The sequence below is a fragment of the Chaetura pelagica genome, unplaced genomic scaffold (assembly GCF_000747805.2).
Source record: "Chaetura pelagica isolate M959 unplaced genomic scaffold, ChaPel_1.0 scaffold68, whole genome shotgun sequence".
In the NCBI taxonomy this organism is placed as follows: Eukaryota; Metazoa; Chordata; class Aves; order Apodiformes; family Apodidae; genus Chaetura; species Chaetura pelagica.
The window spans coordinates 2,002,868-2,022,985 of record NW_009954407.1 but is presented as its reverse complement, the minus strand read 5'-3'; the positions used below and the strand labels follow the sequence as shown (position 1 = coordinate 2,022,985).

The following is a 20,118-nucleotide window of genomic DNA, read 5'->3' as shown; positions in this document are numbered from 1 at the left end:
ACTATAGAAGTCTTACAAAACTCAGAAAAAGTACTGGTCAGTACTGCCAGTAAAAACCAAAAAAATAAAAAAGATATTCGTTCAGGGTTTATGGGGACTTTTAACAATACTGTGTAATTTTGCAAACATACCACTACCACTGAACAAACAGAGAATGAAAGACTGAATTTATACTTATGGTCATAGTGCTTAAATGTCTTAGACTTAATGCTTTAGTGATAGCAATTTTGCCCCTAAAATGCAATACAGCTGTGCCTTTCAAAGAATCCGACTTCATTTTCAAGCTGAAAGGCAAGTGTTTGAGAGATACTTGGCTATTATTTCATCTGGAAATCCAGTAAGACAGCACATTTCTTTTCAACTCTCATGTAGCTATACTTCAAGACTCTCACAAATGAACTATTGTAGATAGAAAGGCAGCTGAAGAATACTTCAAAAGAATTATACTATATATTCTATATGGAGAAATTTACTGCCCCCATTAACAACCAGACAAAGAGTCTGATCTAAAATGCACTGAGGCCCGTAGGAATCTTCCCTGTTTTACTGAGCTTTGAGTCAGCTCTCAATGAGCAAAGAAGAGGGAACCTATGTAGGTACATTGCTTTTACACAAATCCCACAAAAAAGGAGTGATGCACTCACAGCTCCCCAGCACACAACACTGCTGCTAAGAGTGTGGAGCACTACTGTACACCATGGAGTCTGTGCTATTCCCAAATTTAACTTTCCCCTATTTTTTTATTATTTTTTTATTTCTTTCAAAATCTGGACTGACTTCAGATCCTTGTTTTCCACTCTACTTAATATCTCATCCCACTATCTATTTTTGGAGTAACAAAAAGCTAGCAGAAACTGAAGTTGCTCTGTGGGGGTACAGGATGTCTCATGTTTTATACAACAATGCATTGACGTGTGGCATTTGAAGACTCTGAAATGTAATCCATAAGTTTGCAAAATAAGGGTGTTAAAATCAGGCTCCACACAGCCATACGGAATAAAAACCAAAGGCACTTAACTAGTTTTGAGTGATCTGCCAAGAGAGACTTTTGATAGCAGCCCATGTGCCTTAATTGAAGGAGAATGAATGTATTTACTACATCCTGCCAGCAAATTTACAAGACAAGACTTCTAAATAGATAGGAAAAAAATAAACCAAATCTTACACTTTTTTATTTAAGCTCTGCAGAATTTTCCCCAGTGTTCTGTGGGAATTTATTTTTATTTCACTTGTTGTATTGCAATGAAACCACTGGAAGTCAAATGTAGCTTTTCAGAGTTTTTGTTGGGAGAGTTGACACGAATGAATAGTGAACCTCCTGCATTTTGAACTGAGGCATATGTAAGCATCTTCTCTGTGCTTACATTGGTCGGGTAGTAACAGAAAGTAAGCAAAATCCAAATCAGTTATAAAATGCTGTGAAATTTAGGATTCAGAAGTTCTCTACAGAAAGGATACTCCATTGGTAAGATGGAGCAAGTCCTGCTGCAATGCCTGATGTTCTGCTTCTCCCTGCTGCTCTCTGGATTTTTGAATTAAAGGACATAAAGTTGACTTTTCTTTGTGGAAAAAAATTAAGTATAATATTTTTCTTTTGTTTATGTTGACAACCATTATGCTAATATCCACTCACATACTTTATAAATTGTTGGAAGAAAGTATCTATTTATTAAAGTTTCAACAGCCCACTCATTTTAATTAAGAGGCAGGAACATGTACAGGCCACATGTGAAATTTCCAGCAAAACCTCCAACCTAAATAGGCAGCAGAAAGCCTGATGTTCTTGGTATGTCTGAGACAAAGGGCAGCTAAAATGACTCACTTTAAAAGCAACAAAAAACCATGTCAGGTTTTTAACCACAATAAAGAATCAAAAAGGACACCAATTTATTTCTTCTTTTACGCTGTTCACCTTTCAGCGTGACCTGAACGCCACACATGGAAGCCTGCAATTTGTTCCAGCACAAGTGATCTCAGAAAAGACTCCTGAGTTGAGTCCCTGAGCTTCCCTCTGGCAAGGCCAGTCCAGGCTGAGGAAACACGCCTCGTTGTCTGCAGAGGCGGTGGGTGGGAGTGGGTTGGGTGCCGAGGTGCGGGGTGGGGACGTGTCCTGGCACCAGTCCTGCTCCCTGTCTGTAGCAGGGGGGATGCCCAGCAGAGCTGGAGCTCTGGGCTGCAGCCTGAGCTGCAGGGCTGTTCCCCACCACCCACAGCTCTTAGGAAAAGTGCTTAAAGCAGGGCAGAGAGACAAAAGATCTGCAGGACTCCACGGGAAAATGCTGGATTTCTTCTCTGCCATTCTTCCTGAGGGGAATACCTCTTTTTTTTTTTTTTTTTCCATTGCACACCACTCAGTGTAATAACCTGGGAAAACTTTGTTGGAGACTTTGCTAATGTCCATTGGACCAGGTCTGCAGAGAAGCTCTGTGTTCCCCTCAGGTTAAAGTGATCATATGACATACCTCAAGCAATATGTCCCTCTGAAAGCTGCAAAATATTAGTGGGGGGTTCAGACTGAATTTCAGATACTATGCAAAGCAGGTCATCCTCTGTTTGTTAGGAACAAAACAAGCTTGTTTCTCATATTTTATGCATATGGGTTTAAAGACAGATCAGAAGATGATGAATAATCTGTTCTATATTTTTTTCAGTAATAATGTTAAATGTCATGGTCCAGTAGAGCATGAAATCTGTCTTAACAGCTAGCAATCCAAAGGGATTTAAGTACTCAGCTGCATTTTTATTCCTTACAAGCCTTCTAGAAGTAACTTCTACCAACATGGACACGCTGTAATTTGAGATTCACTTTAAGATCCATCGGTGCCACAGATCCATATTCATTACAGGGATAGACTGGGCTTTTGCTGAGCAGGCAGGGCTGAGCCATGTGTGGAAGGGGAGCACTTGGTCAGCCCTACACCTGCTCCTACTGCACCATATCCAAGGCATGTTCACCTGAACGAGTCCTCCTTGCAACTTCACAGGGATGGCAAAAGTGGCCTTGGGGACACACCTCTCTGTCTAAGCACCTCTGCATGGGCTCCAGGCACTTTAAACTGCTGAGTGAACACATTCACAATTGCAGTTAAAGAGGGCTATACAAGCTCAGCGCTTCTTAAAATCAGAAACTAAGCTGTTCAGAGCCTTAGAAATCTTTTTGGAGGCACTGCAATATACAGCCATTGCTGGAAAGTTTTGCCAAGAAAAAATATTAAGGGATGCATCTTGTGCTTGAGTTCTAGGAAACACTAAACAAGCTGTGCCAGATAGGTGGGGTAGCTTGGTCCTGCAGAGGTACATAAAAATGTATCAGGACTCATTGTCAGTATATCCCTTTGAATTAATGATTCACAGACTCATACAAATACAGGCCAGAAAGGACTATTTGATAATCTAACACAGCTTTTTTTTGAAATAAATGTGTTCTTGTATAAAGTGAAAGCAAACTACTTGCATTCTGCACTAGCAACATTTTTACATCTCCTTTGCCCAAAGGTAACATAGACCACAGAGGGCAAGGCAAACCCCCTCACACGATATTACTTCTTCGTTTGTTCATTGAACTTTACCTGCATTAGGCCTAAATTTTGTACCTGAAAGGTGAACATGGAAAAAGAAAAAAATAACCTGTAAACCTGTGTTTCTAACTCATTAGCACATTTGCCTGTTTACTCTTTAAAAAGTTGCTGTACATGAAATAATAAGGAAGGAAGGAAGGAAGGAAGGAAGGAAGGAAGGAAGGAAGGAAGGAAGGAAGGAAGGAAGGAAGGAAGGAAGGAAGGAAGGAAGGAAGGAAGGAAGGAAGGAAGGAAGGAAGGAAGGAAGGAAGGAAGGAAGGAAGGAAGGAAGGAAGGAAGGAAGGAAGGAAGAAAGAAAGAAAGAAAGAAAGAAAGAAAGAAAGAAAGAAAGAAAGAAAGAAAGAAAGAAAGAAAGAAAGAAAGAAAGAAAGAAAGAAAGAAAGAAAGAAAGAAAGAAAGAAAGAAAGAAAGAAAGAAAGAAAGAAAGAAAGAAAGAAAGAAAGAAAGAAAGAAAGAAAGAAAGAAAGAAAGAAAGAAAGAAAGAAAGAAAGAAAGAAAGAAAAGCTTTTGTCTCCCTTTCTCTCATAGAGTTTAACACGGCAAAGTTTCATCTCAATGTAAAAGCTGCATGCCCATAAAGGAAAAAGTATTTTTACCTACATGGTGTAGTTTAAATGCACTAAGAAAAGTAAATTTGCATAAATGCTACCAGAAATGCTTTTATGCTTGTATTTCCCCCAGTTTTCCATAAGCCATGTAAACCTCTGCCTTCCCAGCCCTGTCACCCTTCACACAGGACGATTCGGTTACAGGTACCGGGGCCAGCGCGGATCCTGCCCAAACCGTAGCTAAACGGAAGCAGGAGCGCGCCAGGGCGGCTCTGCTCCTCCGTGCCGCTTTGTTCTGGCACACCCTTGATGGGCTTGGGCCTGCTGGCAGCTGCCTCTGGCTGTCCTCTTTCCCAGGGAGGGGTGCAGCTACAGGCTCATCCCCCTTGGTGGCAAGTGGACCCATGGGAACAAGGAGCCCGGGAGAGATGTTTGGAAAAACCATCCCTGCAGGGTGGTGCTTTGGTTGACAGCTCTGTCACACCACCCTATCCCCCAGTGCTGGAGCCAGCGCAGGGATGGATAACGAGTGGGGCCTGGAGGCCTTGCTGTGGTGGGTCAGGCCATGGCAGCTGTGGGTGGGAAGAGCTCTCCTCCACCTCCCCTCTTTGAAAGGCAACTGAGGGGAAGAGTGCCCCTTTTTGTGATGGGTCTTTCCCATCAGATCTCTGCCAGGCTGCCTCAGACCAAGCTGTTTCCCCACCATGAGTGCTTTGCAGGGTTGAGGCTCTCCTGTGGCAAGCCAGGATGATCAGACAGACCAGTCCGAGAGCCCTGGAGCCTGCAGTGTTCAGGGAGAGTACCTGCATCCAGCCAGAGGCTCTACGGACACCGAGGTCAAGGGGAAGCCAAGAAGAGCAGACACTTAATTGATTAAGGTTGCATAAAAACACACAGAAAATGTCTGCAGAGTACAAACCGTGTCCTTTCCTCAGACATAGATATGAGAAATGCACTGTTTTACCTCATAAACCTTGGGCAAGCAGATCTTCTGGGTCCAGGTGCCGCCGGGGCACTGGGGCAACCTGAGGCACTGCTGGCTGCACCAGCCACACTGCATGAAGGCAGGCGCCTGCAGGCACTGGCTGCAGGACCTGAAGTGATGGCAGCCTGGTCCCTGCAGCGGGATCTTCGTTATCTGTCAGTGGAAAGACACGATGCACAGATCCTTTTAATACATACACTAAGCGGCAAGGAGAGTCTCTATTTATGCAGTGCACCGTGGTGCTACTCAGATTTCAGATGTGCAAGCTGCAGTTCGACTTCTCTTTAGCTCAGTAATTATAGTATCTTATAAGTAATTTAACTGACATGATTTTAAATTCGCTTGGGAGAAACCCTAAAGGCATCTTAATGTTATATACAGTTACTACCAGCATCTGGTGTTTACAGCAAGATAGCATTTTTAGCTGATGGAAAAAGAAAACAGGAGTGTGCTCCTCCCAGTTCTGCACTAGTTCTTGGAAAAACCAGTGTATGTCAGTATGCCTTAGTTCATACATATAAAAAAGTAGGCATGATGGCAACTGCAACTTTGGTGAGGCTGCATTAAAAGCTGTGACATACAGCATTTGACTGCCCATGTACTTGCTGTTCAACAGCTACCACCAAAAACCCTATACTATACCTAGATTATTAATTGAAATTTTTGTTATTTAAAATACCAAAATAGTTATTATAATAGCAACTCTAAATATGTACAAATTTGTTTTAGTTAAAATATTAACATAAGTAAATAATTAAATTACTACATAAGTACATCATACTTCTCTACACTTTAGTATCTTCCTTTACCTTATTTTGGAAATTTTCTTGAGATTACTCTTATAAATATCTCATTCATTTCTAGTAAATGATTAATAACAATCTTTACTAATGGCTGATGTATTTCTGCAAATTCTTTTAGAACTCAAGGGGTCAAATTATTGCTTACGGTTCTGGTTTAGGATTATCTGTAATATTATCTGCTGATGTTTTAAAGCCAGTCTACAATGCGTGTCTACTTATGACAATAGCATATTTATGACAGCTCTTCATCTTTTATTAACCATTTGTAGACTACATGCTAAAGCAGGCTTCAAAACTTACTGAGAACACTGACTTCCAATTTTAAACACACCCACATAATTCTTGCACCCACTCCTCCTGAAAAAGTTATAATGTTATGACACAAACCATCAAAAGCCAGGAAACTGTGAGCACCATTCTTCTCTGAAGCCATTGTGTGTTCTTTCTTTGCAAGCACTTGAATTGAGGACAGGGTTTCAGCCTTAAAATTTGCATTTCCTGGCTTTTGTCTGTTTATGTCGCAGCTCTTACATTATTTAAACATTTCTCAATATTAGGCTGTTGGTTTGTTGAGTACAGAAAAAAAAATAATCTTGGAGGAAACTTGCCCGTCAAGTGTTCCCAAGGGAATGACAAGGCTGGGAGGATGCAGAGCATAAAGCCGCAGTGTGAATAGCTGCTCTTACTGAAAGTTGCTGCTCTGATGGCAGGTTTATGCAGTGAACAGAAGGATTAGGTTATGAACCACTCACCTTTTTACCTGTCACTACCAGGGTATAGCCATCATCTGCTAATGAATTCTCGACAACAACTTGGGGAGAGACAGGGTGGGAGTCTAGCTGAAAGCTGACATGTGGAGATGTGGGTTCTGAACGGGAAACCACTATCTAGGAAGGAAAGAAATTGGAAATATCAGCAGACAGTGTGTGACACAAATGCATGCTGCTCAGCAGTCTCATGTTCCTAGCACTTCTCTGCTTGCATTAATTACTTTACGTTACATTGCATAATATTTTGCATAATGTTCCATCATGATCTGATTAAAGTCCTATAAAATCTGCTTTATTTAACACAGCAAAATCATTGCTGTTGGGAGGATCTTAAAAATGCATCATATTTATCAAAATATGAAGGAGTCGTTGTGTGTTTTTAGTCCTTTAATTTCAGGTATTTATAAATCAGCTATAAAAAATGAAGATGGGTCATTTATTCAGCCCTGTACATTTAAGAAAGAAGAATTTTATCTACAACATCCATTGAAAATAATCTTATAACTCTAAGCCTTCAAAAGTCAAAGATATTTCGATTTATTTTCACTTTGGTCCTTCAGTTTGAAAAGTAAACTTTACCCTGTGTCAACAATATGTGGTGTAGAAGCAGGTGGGGCCATCAGAGTGCAAAGCTACAGCAGGCGGAGGTTGTGCTGCGAGCAGCTTTGAGGAGCTACAGGCACATGGACCTTGATCCCCAGAGCTGGCCGGGTGGCTGCTGCTACAGACAGGCTCTTTGCAAGACATGGTTGGCCATCTTGAGACCTGGCTCCTGGTGATTTCTGAGGGAGCTGAGTGTCCAGGACAGAGCACTTAAAGCACCTCTTTATGACAGGGAGAGGTGGAGGCTTCTCTAGAAGATGTTCCAAAACAGGAGCCTAATTTAGTTATCCTGAAGACCCTCTGCAAGAGCCCTCTCTCTCTCTATTGATTTTAGGAGATCTTAGGGAGATTAGTCACACAGTATGAAATTCCCCCACTAGTCATCTCTCTGCATCTTGAGTTACCTAAATACTTCTGAGAATTTAGGCCTATTCCTGCAAACACACGCTTAACTTTACTACTGTACTTTGTTGACTTTAATGGGATAAGTCATGGTTGTTAAGCACAGGCATAAAGCATCTGCAGATTGGGGTGGATATTTGATAGCAAGATTTTATAGGCTTGGGCCTGCAACCCAGAGGGATGTGCACCCAAACTGATAGCATCAGGCAACACAGGCAGAGGATTGTTTACATGAGGGAAGATCATGTTCGTGTTTCAAAAGCTGCATCACGTGTAGTTTACTTAAGGAATTTAGGTAATCAACATTTACTGAGAAGCTGAATTTCAATGGGATTCATTCTTTAAAAAGATTGAAGGCATTCTGGAAATAACTTGTATGTCAAATGTTTAATTTTTCACTATAATGAAGCTTTTCTTCTGACTCTGAAAACAGCATCAGAACAGCTAGGACATTGACTTACATGATTTCACTGGCTTTTCGCACTGCCAAGGTCTTTCAACAAGATGGCTGACTCCAAAACCAGACTTAGAGATGCTGTAATTACAGCTGATGTTTTATTGTAATTCAAAACTTAAATAAAATATATGAGCAGTTAATTAATGGCAATAAGTGCTTCATATCCCAGAGGTATTTACAGTTTGGAGTTGCAAGAGGCCTCTTTTTCCTTTAAAATGAAACTGGCTTTGTTAAAGACTTTGCTATGGGTTTGTTTCACAGTACAGAAAGTGCAGCTTTTAGAAATCAATAAGGTCTGATCATTTTCAGTGACACAGAAGTATGGTGTCTGACTCCGTGTTATTAGGGCATGAGCTCTGTTTTTATATTCAGGACAATGAAAAATAGAATGGACTGCCAGGCTGCATGAAAAAAACTTGATTAATGTTGGCATTATGTGGAGAGGTAGCACCACAGCTGCAAATACCTTTTTAGTTGATCATTAGCCATGTCTCATCTCGAATACCCACTGCTATAAAATGCTAAGAATTCTTTTCTATCATTAATCCAGGCTACCTCTTATTGCCAAGCATTCTTTCTGATTGAGCCACAATGTTAACCCTTTGAACACATCTGTGGTGCAATCTCAGAGAAATACATGAAAATTTGGATCCCATCTCTACAATCCCAGAAATTTTTTTTGGTACTTTAAACACTGACCTTTATTTTACTGAGTCAAATCACTTGCTTAAAGCCCAGGTAAATGGACTTTGACCTCATGACATACAGGGAGCTCAAGCTGCATTTCCTAACTCATTTGGGACTTTGGAATAAAAATTTGGAGTTTTCTTAGAACTAATCTATGAGCCTACAATGCTGCTGTAACAGATCCTAGATGCAAAAATGCTCTTTTTGGTCTATAGAACTGTGTGGTTTTTTGCACGCATCAGCCCACTCCCTGAAATTCTATCTTATCCAACATAATCCTGAAGAAAAAGGCAGTTTGAAGACAGCTTCTATAGCAGGAAGAAGCTACTTATGACTCCAGTGCTGTTCTCAGAAACCTCTGATTTTTATTGCTTAGGACTGGGCTGGTATGCATATAGTGTGGCTTTAATCTACCATAGAAACACCACCACACAGAGGCTACTTCTACCATGGAAATGGTTCAATAATATACAAGGATTTCTCTTTACAAAATTATAAAGTACTGGTTTGGTTTTGGGTTTTTTTTGGGGGGGTGGTGGTGTTGGGTTTTCTTTACATTTTAATCATTAATTTAATAACATAAAAGAAATGGAAGTATAACTATGTGTCTGCACTCAGGATAGAGGGTAGGTCTTACACAAATAGATAATAAACTGAAGAGATCAAACAGATGTTAGCAGTAAATGGTCAGTCCTTGCAATAGTGAGAAGTCACCAGAGATGTTCTGCAAGGTGTCTGTGCTGAGATCCACATTATTCAACTTACTCATAAATTAGTGAGAAAAGTGGTTGAGCAGTTAAGTGACAAAAGTTTTCTGATGATCTGGAGGTATCCAAGGGGACGAGGACAGACTATGAAGGATGACAGAAGGACTTCACATGACAGTATGCCAAGGCAATAAAATGGCAGGTGAAAGACAACAAAGAAGATGAATTTAAAGCTTTATATGATAGATCGTGTCATGAAAACATCATCTCACTGCTCAGCAGCAGTCAAAAACAACACCAAAAAAACACCTTAGGAATTATTAGAAAAATATGAAGAGAACAAATGGGAAAACATCCTGATGTCATACAAAGTCAGGGCTTGCTTGAACTTCTGTGAACTTCTGTGAAGTTCTGGTTGCCTCATGACAGAAAGAGTATGTTAAAATGGGAGAAGGTTCAGAGAAGGGTAACAAAGATGATTGAAAGGCTATAATGAACAATGACTGAGTAGGGTATGTGTGGAAACACTATGAAAAAGACATACAGAATCATGAGAACTTAGAGACTAACCATTTACTCTCTTCTAAAAAAAGTACTGAACACCATCAAAAGACAAAAGTGAGTCAGGCTTAAAGCAAACAAAAGAGTAAGACTTCCTAGCAATATATGATGACCTATGGGACTCCTTGCCAAAGGATGTGAATGCAAGAGGAATACACATTCAAAGGGAATCTCCACATGTACTTGGGAAGAGCTAAACAGACAAAACCCAATAGCTCAGGAAATCCCCAGGATAGAAAATAGTTGGAGGCTTGAAGCAGAAGGTATTATGTATGTTTCCTCAGCCTCTAGACATCCACGAGTCACCACTGCTGGAGACAGAGCACTGAACTACATGGACCCTTCATTTAAAGCCATGTGACTCTTCTGATGTTCTTAGAAATTACCTTTCTGAGAATCACATTAATTATTAGTAATGACAACCCCAGATATCCTCCCTAAAGCACACACAGCATTTATGTGTCTCCATTTAAGAGAAAAACAAAAAGTATGTGGTCTTTCAGCATAGCTCAAAAGTACTTTCATTAAGATAACAGCCAACAGTTAATTAATTCATGAATATATGAATTTATATATCTTTTATCCTGAAAGTCAGTGATCACTTAGGTCCACGAACATTAAAATAATTAATTTGAAAATTATTTAATTTTCATCAGCTCGTATTAATGTTAAGTAAGAATACTTGACTCTACATTTGTTCATGCATAATATGGCAAATTAAGACTGTAATAACTTGAGTTAAAAACCAGCATGCAACAGCTTCTTTTGAAAATAATTCTGATGCTCAGTTCTGCTAGTCAGCAGGATTGAATTACAAATGTTACTGTCTGCATGTTGAAATATCTTCTGCAAAAATGAGAGGCCTTCTAAAAGCAATCCCGTCTAAGTATTATATTGTTATTTTTTCCCTAGATGTCTGGCAGGTGTAGGCCATTATCCAACAGAGATAGGCTCAGGGTTAACTTTATTGTGTAATGCCTCAAATGCCCTGGGATATGCAATGTAGCCTTGCAAAGGGCACATATGTAGCTCTCTAAATGCTGTATATCATTCTAATCCTAGGAGAGTATAATGGATCTCCTCTGAAGGGTGTAAGCTTTTCTACTCAGAGTGAATAATAAAACATGTGTGCTCTCAAAACAGTTATTTGTCACCAGTTGTTAATTTGAATTTGACTATATGGATTTCACATTATGCAATATTTGTTGGGGGTTTTTTTGTTTGTTTTGTTTTGTTTTTCTGGGAGCATCAAGACACATTATTTACCACAAAAAGAACTGTTATTATAAAACTGTCAAAGATATGAAAATACTATTTATTGTTTGCCACAGTTTCCTGTTGGTTTACAAATGATAAAAGTGGGAAAGACTGCAACTACAGCTTGCATTCCTACAAATGCACGTGTGCATAGTGTGCATTTAGCTTTACCTAGGTCAGACTGCCCGTATTGAAAAGCCAGGTGGATTTCTGCACCACAGAGGCATGACAGCAGTGAGCACAGAGGACAGCCTTTGCAATGACTCCAAGGGCATCCCATCAGTAGTGTCCCCCCCCGGCTCTGTAAGGTTTAAGGTCTGTGTTCACATGTTTCTTGAGCTCCTTGCTCTGCATCAACTCATTTTGCTTCTAGGCATCATGGCTTTGAGCCTTGATTCCTGGAGAGGCGAGGCCTTGCCACTTTGCTGTTTGCAAGAGGAGGCTAATGCTGAAGGCTTGGCTCTCTCCTTGCTGAAATCTGGGACAAATTTTTGCAAGCCTTGACTGTAGTTACAAATAAAAAGCAGATGTAATTATTTCTGTCTGTACTAATTTCTGTAGCATGCCATTTTCTTCCCTGGCATGTAATCTATGAAAGCAGCAATGACACATGCTAATTTCTCTCTTTACAGGGAAATGAGATGTGTGTGTTAAAGTTTGGTGGTGGTGTTTGTTTTTAATCACAAGTATTCCTGGGAAATCTGTGTGACTATCAAGTAGACTATCTGTCTACTTGGATGTGAAAGGTTTCTCTTCAGCATGTGACCATTTCCCAGACCATCGATCCATGCGAGCCAAGTCTGTATTCCTCATCAGACAGAACTGGGAGCACCAAATGAAATGATAAGGCAGAAGGTTAAGGTAATGCCAAAAGAAGTTCTTGATCATTCAAAGCAGAATGAAATTATGGAAGTCGTTGTCAAAATGTACTGTAGTGGACAAAACAACAAATAATTTCAAAAAACAATAAGTAAAACTGATGGAAAAGAAGTCCATCAAGAACTATTAAACACCAGATACAGGTGCAATTTCCAGCTCATGGAATCTTTGAGCCTCTGAATGCCTGGAGCCAGAGAGTGTTGGGAGAAGTATTACTGTATGCTTTTACTTGCCTCATAACTCTCCCTTATCCATCCTAGCCCCTGCCAGAGACAGGAGACTGTGCTCCTTGAGCCTTTATTTTGACCCCATACATCCTTTCTGAGTTAAATATATTAAAAATACTGGGATATAATGGGTCCCAAGAATGAGGCTTATTATTATTCTTCTGTATTGTTTCATGTCTAACAAGTGCTGAGAGGCCCTGAGGAGGATGGTGAGTGGCTTCTTGTGTGATGTGCTCAACTCTGACGAGGCCTATCAGTGCCATCATGCTTTGGTTCTCGTGACCTAAGCCATTTTCAGTCCAGCATCTGTTCAGACATGACAGTGCGTGACCATGTTTTGCTAAGGCTTGGCTTCTCAGCTAGAGCTGGCTCACATCCAGCTAGATTGGACAGGGCTGCAGCCAACATGTGGCTGATTGCATCTCAGTGTGTATGCATATCCATGTGAAGACCCTTTCCTTACCTCCAGGAGCAACAGGATGGAGGTCCTACTGCCCAATGAAGATGAGAGGGCACGCGGGGGAGCTCCTCCCTCTGCATGCAGCCCAGTGCTGCCCCACTGTGCACTGGTTTCACTGGTATAGTCAGAAGGATGAGAGGCTTTGCTGCCAAAATTGCATCTAAAGAGAGTGGTTGCCTGCAGTAGTTGTAAAACATACAGTGAACATTTCTCTATCCCTCTCTTCCTCAGGAAGGTCACCAACAAGCAGTGCATTTATTTGGGCTTTACTTGGGTGAGGCCAGCCTCAAGCACAAGGAGTACACAGAATCACAGAATCATAGAATGGTTTGAGTTGGAAGGGACCTTAATGATCATACAGTTCCAACCCCCCTGCACAGGCAATGACACCTCTCACTTCCAAACAGCATTATGCTGAAAACCAACCTCTGCATACGTCAAAGCCAGACCAAATCTGAGCTTTTCAGAATAAACGTTGTGAAACTTTCCCACATCCCACTTTTCCCTGAGCTATCAGAAAGATTTCCCCTTCCTGAAGAACTTTGCTCTTTTCTCCATCACTCAAAAAGTCACTCTCTGAAATAACACCAAGCTCCAGATAATAAACAAAAAACTTTTTTAAAAAATTAAAAATCCACCTTGGAACCGAGCAAAAGTAGAAGTTATTATCTCAATATATCATGAGGTTTTTTTGTTGGGTTTTTTTGACAAGCTATGATTTCCCAAAATACTGGGTGGTGATGAAAGTGTCTTTTCCAGTTGTGAGTCATATTCTCAGCATAGCTCCTTTGGCTTGAGAGGAGTAACGCTGTTTTACACCAGCTGAAAATCTCATTCCCCAACTACAGCAGTGTGACTGGGTGCTGTTTTCTAATCAAATAACCACTGTGAAATACCTGATTCACTTTGCACCCAACAGCTGTACTTTCAGCCTGTGTTCCCAGTCACACTCTGGAAATAAGCACAATAAGAAAGGCCGAAACAGCTGCAACTTCTCAACAGAAAAAAAAACGAAGGGAGAAAAACCCCCTTGTTGTCAGGCTCCAGCTTAGGAAGGAAGTAAAACCATTTTTCTTTTCCGTCTCATACATGTCAGCTGTCTTAGAAAAATTATTACTGCTCTGTTTTGTAACAGAAACTCCACAATATTCAGTAAACTACAAACTTCATTCTATTCATGGCCAAATACAGATTTAACATTTCTGATGCAGCCAAAACATGCTCAGTATGTCAATGGGCTGCAATTACTCTCCAGGAGAGCTTTGGAATTCACCTCCCGGCCCCAATTATTCTCTTTAAAAGAACTCATGAATCTTCTGTATTTGCACCATCCAGATTGATTTGATTTTAGTTTTAGATTTTGGCTGAAAAAAAACAAAAACCATTTAGTATAGGAAGCTGTATTTCCTTTCCAGTATTAGCACTTTCCAGAGCTGTTTAATTGAATAATTCTATTTAATGGAACTAAAACCACGAGCAGAAACCAACAGGTGATGCTCCTTGGTTGGATAAAACATACCTACTTTTGCATTCTGAATATTACTGGCTCCTCAATAAGCAAAATACAGGCTATATTCTGAGTTGGGCTATTAGCACAGTTTTGATGGGTAATGCTATAAGCTCCAGTGGAATCACTTGTAAAGGTAGAAGGTATATTAATTGTGATATGTCTCTAAATACATAAAAATTCCAGAATCAGGTAGCTGTCATCTAGAGAAAGAAAAACTTTACTCTCAGAAACTACATATTAAACTTTCTATTGGCTTTTGCAGCAATGCTGTGCTATTGTCCTGTGGTAAGGAGAGAAAATGGATAGAGATGGAAATGGCGTTGGAGATGTGGGGTCAGTAGGAAGGCAGAAAGTGCTGAGCAGATGGAAGTGCAAAAGGAGATGAAAGCAAGAAAAAGGAAAGAAAAGAAGGAGAACCAAGGGGTTGGCTGCTGATCAAGTATAAACAAGTATAGTGGGAGAATATGAGAAACTTTTTCAAATAAATTTATCTGAGGTTGAGTATCAGTAGGTGGCTGCTGCACTCACTGGCTTCCACAGCACAGGCTTGGTGCTTCAGTTCAATTTAGATGGCACAATCACTATGTTTAAACATCTTTCTCTTCCTCTCCCCCAGAATGTTACATAACAATTAAAGGAAACGCTAAATTAATACAGTCAAAAAAGTGAATTAAATCTTCATTATTTTCATCAAGCTGTTTCATATTTGGGCACTTTTCAGGCTGCGGTTGTCAGAGACAGAGGTACTGTACTACTATTTCTTTTAATCTCATGGATGACTGCTAGTGCTGAAATCTGTCACAAACCAAATTGCCTAAATATGGTAAGGTTTGGTATTTCAAAGATTATACAAGATGAACTGGATTCATTGGAAGAGCTGAGCTGACTTTCTAATTTTAGATATATATGAATATGTTTTGCTTTTCAATAGTTGGCCTGAAAATATCTTTGCAATATCTTTGTAACCAGATTTAAAGCAGGTTCCCTAACAGGTAGAATTTTGCAACTAATTATCTCTGTAAGCATACCTACCTCTGATGGGTTACAGGCAGCTCTGAATAGCTAGAAGTTATAAGGGGATTGCACAGGAAAATTCAATATTTGCATGTAGAAAGAGCTAAAAACATGAGTGCAAATGACTGTGCAAAAGAGAGGTGTGCAGTAAGTGAAAAACTGAGGATTTTTTGCAATTTGTTGCAGCAGATTTGTGAATGAAACAAAAATAACATAATTACACTTCTTTGCTAAAAAATGAGGGGAAGCGTTTGGGGATATCTTTTTTGATAAATTAAGTCATTGTTAGATTATCCTGATTTTTTTAACCCATTTTACTTCAGTAATGATCATTTAATAGCTTAATTTTTAATTATCTCAATCTCATTGCAGTTAGTAGCTATATTTCCATAGAAACACTGCAAATCTGCTTTAGTTGGGCATTTGCTAATGAACATGTTTGAAAGCACTTCCTACATAACTATTAGTGAAAAACATATTAATGCCAGTGAGCATTAAATTCTGCAAAAAAACTGTGTCCGCTGTATCCTACAGACCTAGCATCCCTTCATTGGAAGCAAAACAAATACTAACCATTTTATTTGGAGGTAGTGTCATTACAGGTAGCCAGGAAGCTTATTCTCTCGCTGGTTGCACCAAACCCTCAAAGAAAGAGCGTCTACTTATTACAATATGAGTCCATGCTGACTTCCCCCTGTAGCTCAAGCTAATCTAATTCAATGATGAGAATATTTCTGCTAATGGCAATGTGCATTTTACACAATAGCCTTTCTTTTGATCTGTTACTGAACCTGGAATGGGAAATGTATTCTGGAAATATTTTAATTGTTCCTTAAGTTTGGCAAATGTCTGAATGAAATGTGTGGTGCAGGGCTTGAATGAATAATTTAAAGAATGTTACAAATAAACATAATGCTGCCTTGCGTTTTCCACCAAAGCTCCCTAAAAGCTTTGTGACAGCCCAGAAGAAATGCAGTAAGACAGTAGCTAAACTGTATTTTGTAGATAAGGAAATGGCTTCAGAAAGGTTAAACAAATTGCTCGTGTTCGTTGTGTGAACCAGTATGCACATTTAAGAACAGAGTGTAGGCTGCTTCTGAGCTCAGTGTGTAGCTCTTAGCATTTGCCTTTCCAGTTCTGAGGACAAACTGCAGCTTAAAGTTACCAAGGTCATCAAGGGAAGTTCAAGTAAAACTGGCAGGGTTGTCATTGGACATTTTGTTTCCCACTTACAGGGGTAAAGACAAACACAATTTTCTTCAATTTTTCATCTATCCTTTGTGGTAAATCACTTTGATCTCCCCCCCGGTGGAGCATTACACATTTTACAAGATGGGGCAGGTCCTGTGTCCAGTCTGTGCAGAAGTCAGAAGTGTAGGTTTAGAATTCCATTTGTCTAAAAATGATGCCAATAGTAGGTTAACAAATACTGGGGACGATACGTAACCCTACTTACTATGTGAGGCAAGTACAGAGAAGGAAAAGGGAGAGAAGAAAGGGAAAGCTTGTTAGTTAATCTCATCTGATGACTTCCACACAAAGATTTTTATGAAAAGGAGCAAGCGCCCAAGTGATGTCTGATGGGAGGTTTTGAGAAATGGGAAAGCTGGAAGGGCACAGAAAGTCATTATGGCAAATCTCGTCAGGTTTCAGTTAATGACGGTTGGGGAACAAAGCAAACAATTTTCATGACTCTCTGCAGCCTACAGAGCTAAAAGGGCCAAAGACTGCTAACACTTCAGAAAGCCCACCAGAAGACAAAAAATGCTGGCAGAGTAAAAGGACACAGGTCCTTGGGTGCAAGAGAGATCAAGGCTGAGAGACACATCCAGGCTGGATCCTGTGGCAGCTGCAGAATTCAAGCTCTCCAAGGTGGTCATTGCAGGATGACAGTGCTTGAAATAAGATGGGTGAATAAAGGAAGCCCTTGGTGCTTTGAAAGTATTTTGTCTTCTGAGTGCCAAGTTTTTAAAAGATGCCTGGCCCTAACGGTTAGATGTATTCATTAGTCACCTACAAAGAAGTCATCTAGTGTAGTCTACCCGTCTAGATAAATTCTATACTCAGTGAAGGGAGACAGACTTCTCAGGAAGGTGATTTACCACTTATTTTGGAAAACCTGTTGTAGGACAGGAAGAATTGCTGTCCAAAGAACAGTGAGTCGTGAATGAGCAAGAGCCCAAAAATCTAAGATGCACTCAGAAATTTGAAAATAGGTGGAGGAGGAGCTAATCTCAATTCTACAGCTGTGAGTCATAGGCTATGGGTATATGAGCAAGTAATCTGGTGCTAGAGGAATGGATCAGTATACAGAAGCAACTAATGCTAAGCAACTAAGGCTGCTGCTTTTACATTATAACACATGTTGGCAATTTACATTAAACTATGTTTAATCTGATCCTCTAGACCAAATGACCATATGAAGTGCATGCATATCTGAAGCTGCTGAAGAATCAAGTCACTGCTTTGGAGCTTTTTGCCCAGGTTGGAGGGTTTTTTTATTATGTATTTAAAAAAGAGCTTTCAGTTTAGTTTCCCTTGAAAGAAATCTATTGTATGGACCAGAACTGCTCTGTGAACTAAGCCAGCTGGACTAAGTGGAGATCATGGTAGAATTTGCTCTAAAACCATTGCTCCAAACCACAAAGCCCATGTAAACACTTAAAATGCTGAAGTGTCTATTAGCCACTTGAATTACATTCCAGAAGCTCTATTTTACTCAGCAATTTCCATTTTCTAATGCTCTGTTTAACTGCTCCTCAATTTTCACCATCCTGGTAAATGCCAGTATGTTTTTTCACTGTGAAGGTGTTGTAGTAATATTTACCTGCATGAAGCGACCCTCCGAACTGCCCAGATTTGCAATGGTAAGGTTCCCTTTGGTGAAGACAGATATTGAAGTTAACAGGACACTGTTGAACTGGCCCATGAACAAGTCAACCCTCTGCAGAGGAGTTGTAACTTCTAAGCGATATTCATCATCTTGTGCTCTGCAGTATGAAGCATTTCTTGAAAAAGCCTGTTAGAAAATGAAGTACAGATGAGTACTGCCTTTACGAGTAGGAATAGATCTTTGTCAGAGTGAAGTCATTTAGCACAAATGCATTTGACCAAAAGTATTTTAAACTGTTTCAAACTTAATTGCTTCATTAGTTATGATGTTCCATGAGGAAGGCGATGACTTCTTAATGTTATGGGAATGTTCTTTTAACTTTTTTTAATCCTGTCTGTTGGGAATAACACACAAGCTCTGTATGTAACCAGATGGTATGTGTAAAAGCACATATATCAAGGTATCCCTTCTCTTAGTGACTTCTGTAACGATGCTTCTTCAAGGGTCTCAGAATTCCTTGACTGCAGACCCTGCCTAGCAACACACCAGCTTCTCAAACACTAATTCCTAGAAAATTGTCTAAAAACATTGCAATTTTTTTAACCTTTTTTCTGCATTAAAATACCAATTTCCAGTATTACTCTCTATTCTGTTTTCAACATGTTTTTCAGTGATAAGCCAAAAAACGGGAGAAAAAGATGGAGAAAGAGAAAAGGGAGATAAGCCAGGAAAAATATGTTTCTGATTGTATTTTTAAATGAAACTATGGGGAAGCCAGCTTTTTATAATTACTTAGGCTATTGTATTGATCATCTATGGCTCAAGTACTATTTTGTCCAATCTATCTATGTCTTGAGTGTACTATAATAGCTGCTCCATTTGCAGGATTTTCTCTTTCAGTTTGGGAATAGAGAATACATGTTTTTAATTTTCATTGGAAAAATTCTTAAGCAATACACTTTAAGTTATCTCCAGAGAAGAATATAACCTGCTGTCCTGACAATTCAATAGTAATCTATTAACTGATAATTCCATTACTATTGATACTACATCATCTGTTTTGGTGATACAGTACAGACAACAACCAGAAACCCCCTCAAGGATCTCTAACCAGTTTAAATTTGGAACTCATCTAACATGTCCCCACTGTGACATACTTTATGAATAAACATGCAGGGAGATTATAAAAAAGCTTATGGTTGTTCCCTCTGTTAAAATCAATAGAGAGCTTTGGTTTTCCTAGTCGTTTGTTTCATTGTTGTTACAAAGAAGCTGTATTTTTTTATTTAAAGCTCAAATTAAACCTTTTAAAGACAGTTTTTTAACTGAATTCAATCGATCTGGATCACCCTTAAAAAACAATCAGGAGTAACATTTTATTTTCATATTATCTTGATTCAGATGTTTTCCCTTCTTACCTATAATCAAAGTACCATAAGAAAGCAAGCAATGAATCACAAATTTATTTCTGGCTTCACTCTGGTGAATTAAGCAGAAAAATCAAGGCACTGAAAATGCTGTTAACAAAATGCTCAACCTAACAGCTCAGTCCTTTGCTGTTGACTTGTAACATTTTTGAACTACACACAAAACCAGCCCTAGCAGGTTAGGTTTTCCGTGATCCTTAGGAGTCGCAGTCAGTTGTGGTGCCGGTTTTTCTCAGCATGCACTGTCAATTTATTGTATCTTTTAGGTAAAAACCTGCATAAGACCAAAAAAAAGAGAAACTGAAATCTCTGTCCACTGTGTAATGGTACAGAAAGAAGCCTTCCAGATTAGATCTGATAGAGCAGTGACTTCACAGTTTGGTTATCCACATGCTGAAGTGTTTGCTGTA

At 39.6% G+C, this 20,118-nt stretch overlaps 1 protein-coding gene across 1 annotated transcript in view; it reads right to left on the bottom strand.

Moving 5' to 3' along the window:
• The window catches only part of MET (MET proto-oncogene, receptor tyrosine kinase), a 71,274-nt gene that overhangs the window by 37,649 nt on the left and 13,507 nt on the right, over window positions 1–20,118 (bottom strand). The window contains exons 2-4 of the mRNA XM_010004296.1: window positions 18,276–18,467; window positions 6,667–6,801; window positions 5,091–5,264 (exon numbers count right to left, since the gene is read on the bottom strand). Coding sequence (XP_010002598.1) covers window positions 5,091–5,264; window positions 6,667–6,801; window positions 18,276–18,467 — 501 coding nt within the window. The remainder of the gene's footprint in view (window positions 1–5,090; window positions 5,265–6,666; window positions 6,802–18,275; window positions 18,468–20,118) is intronic.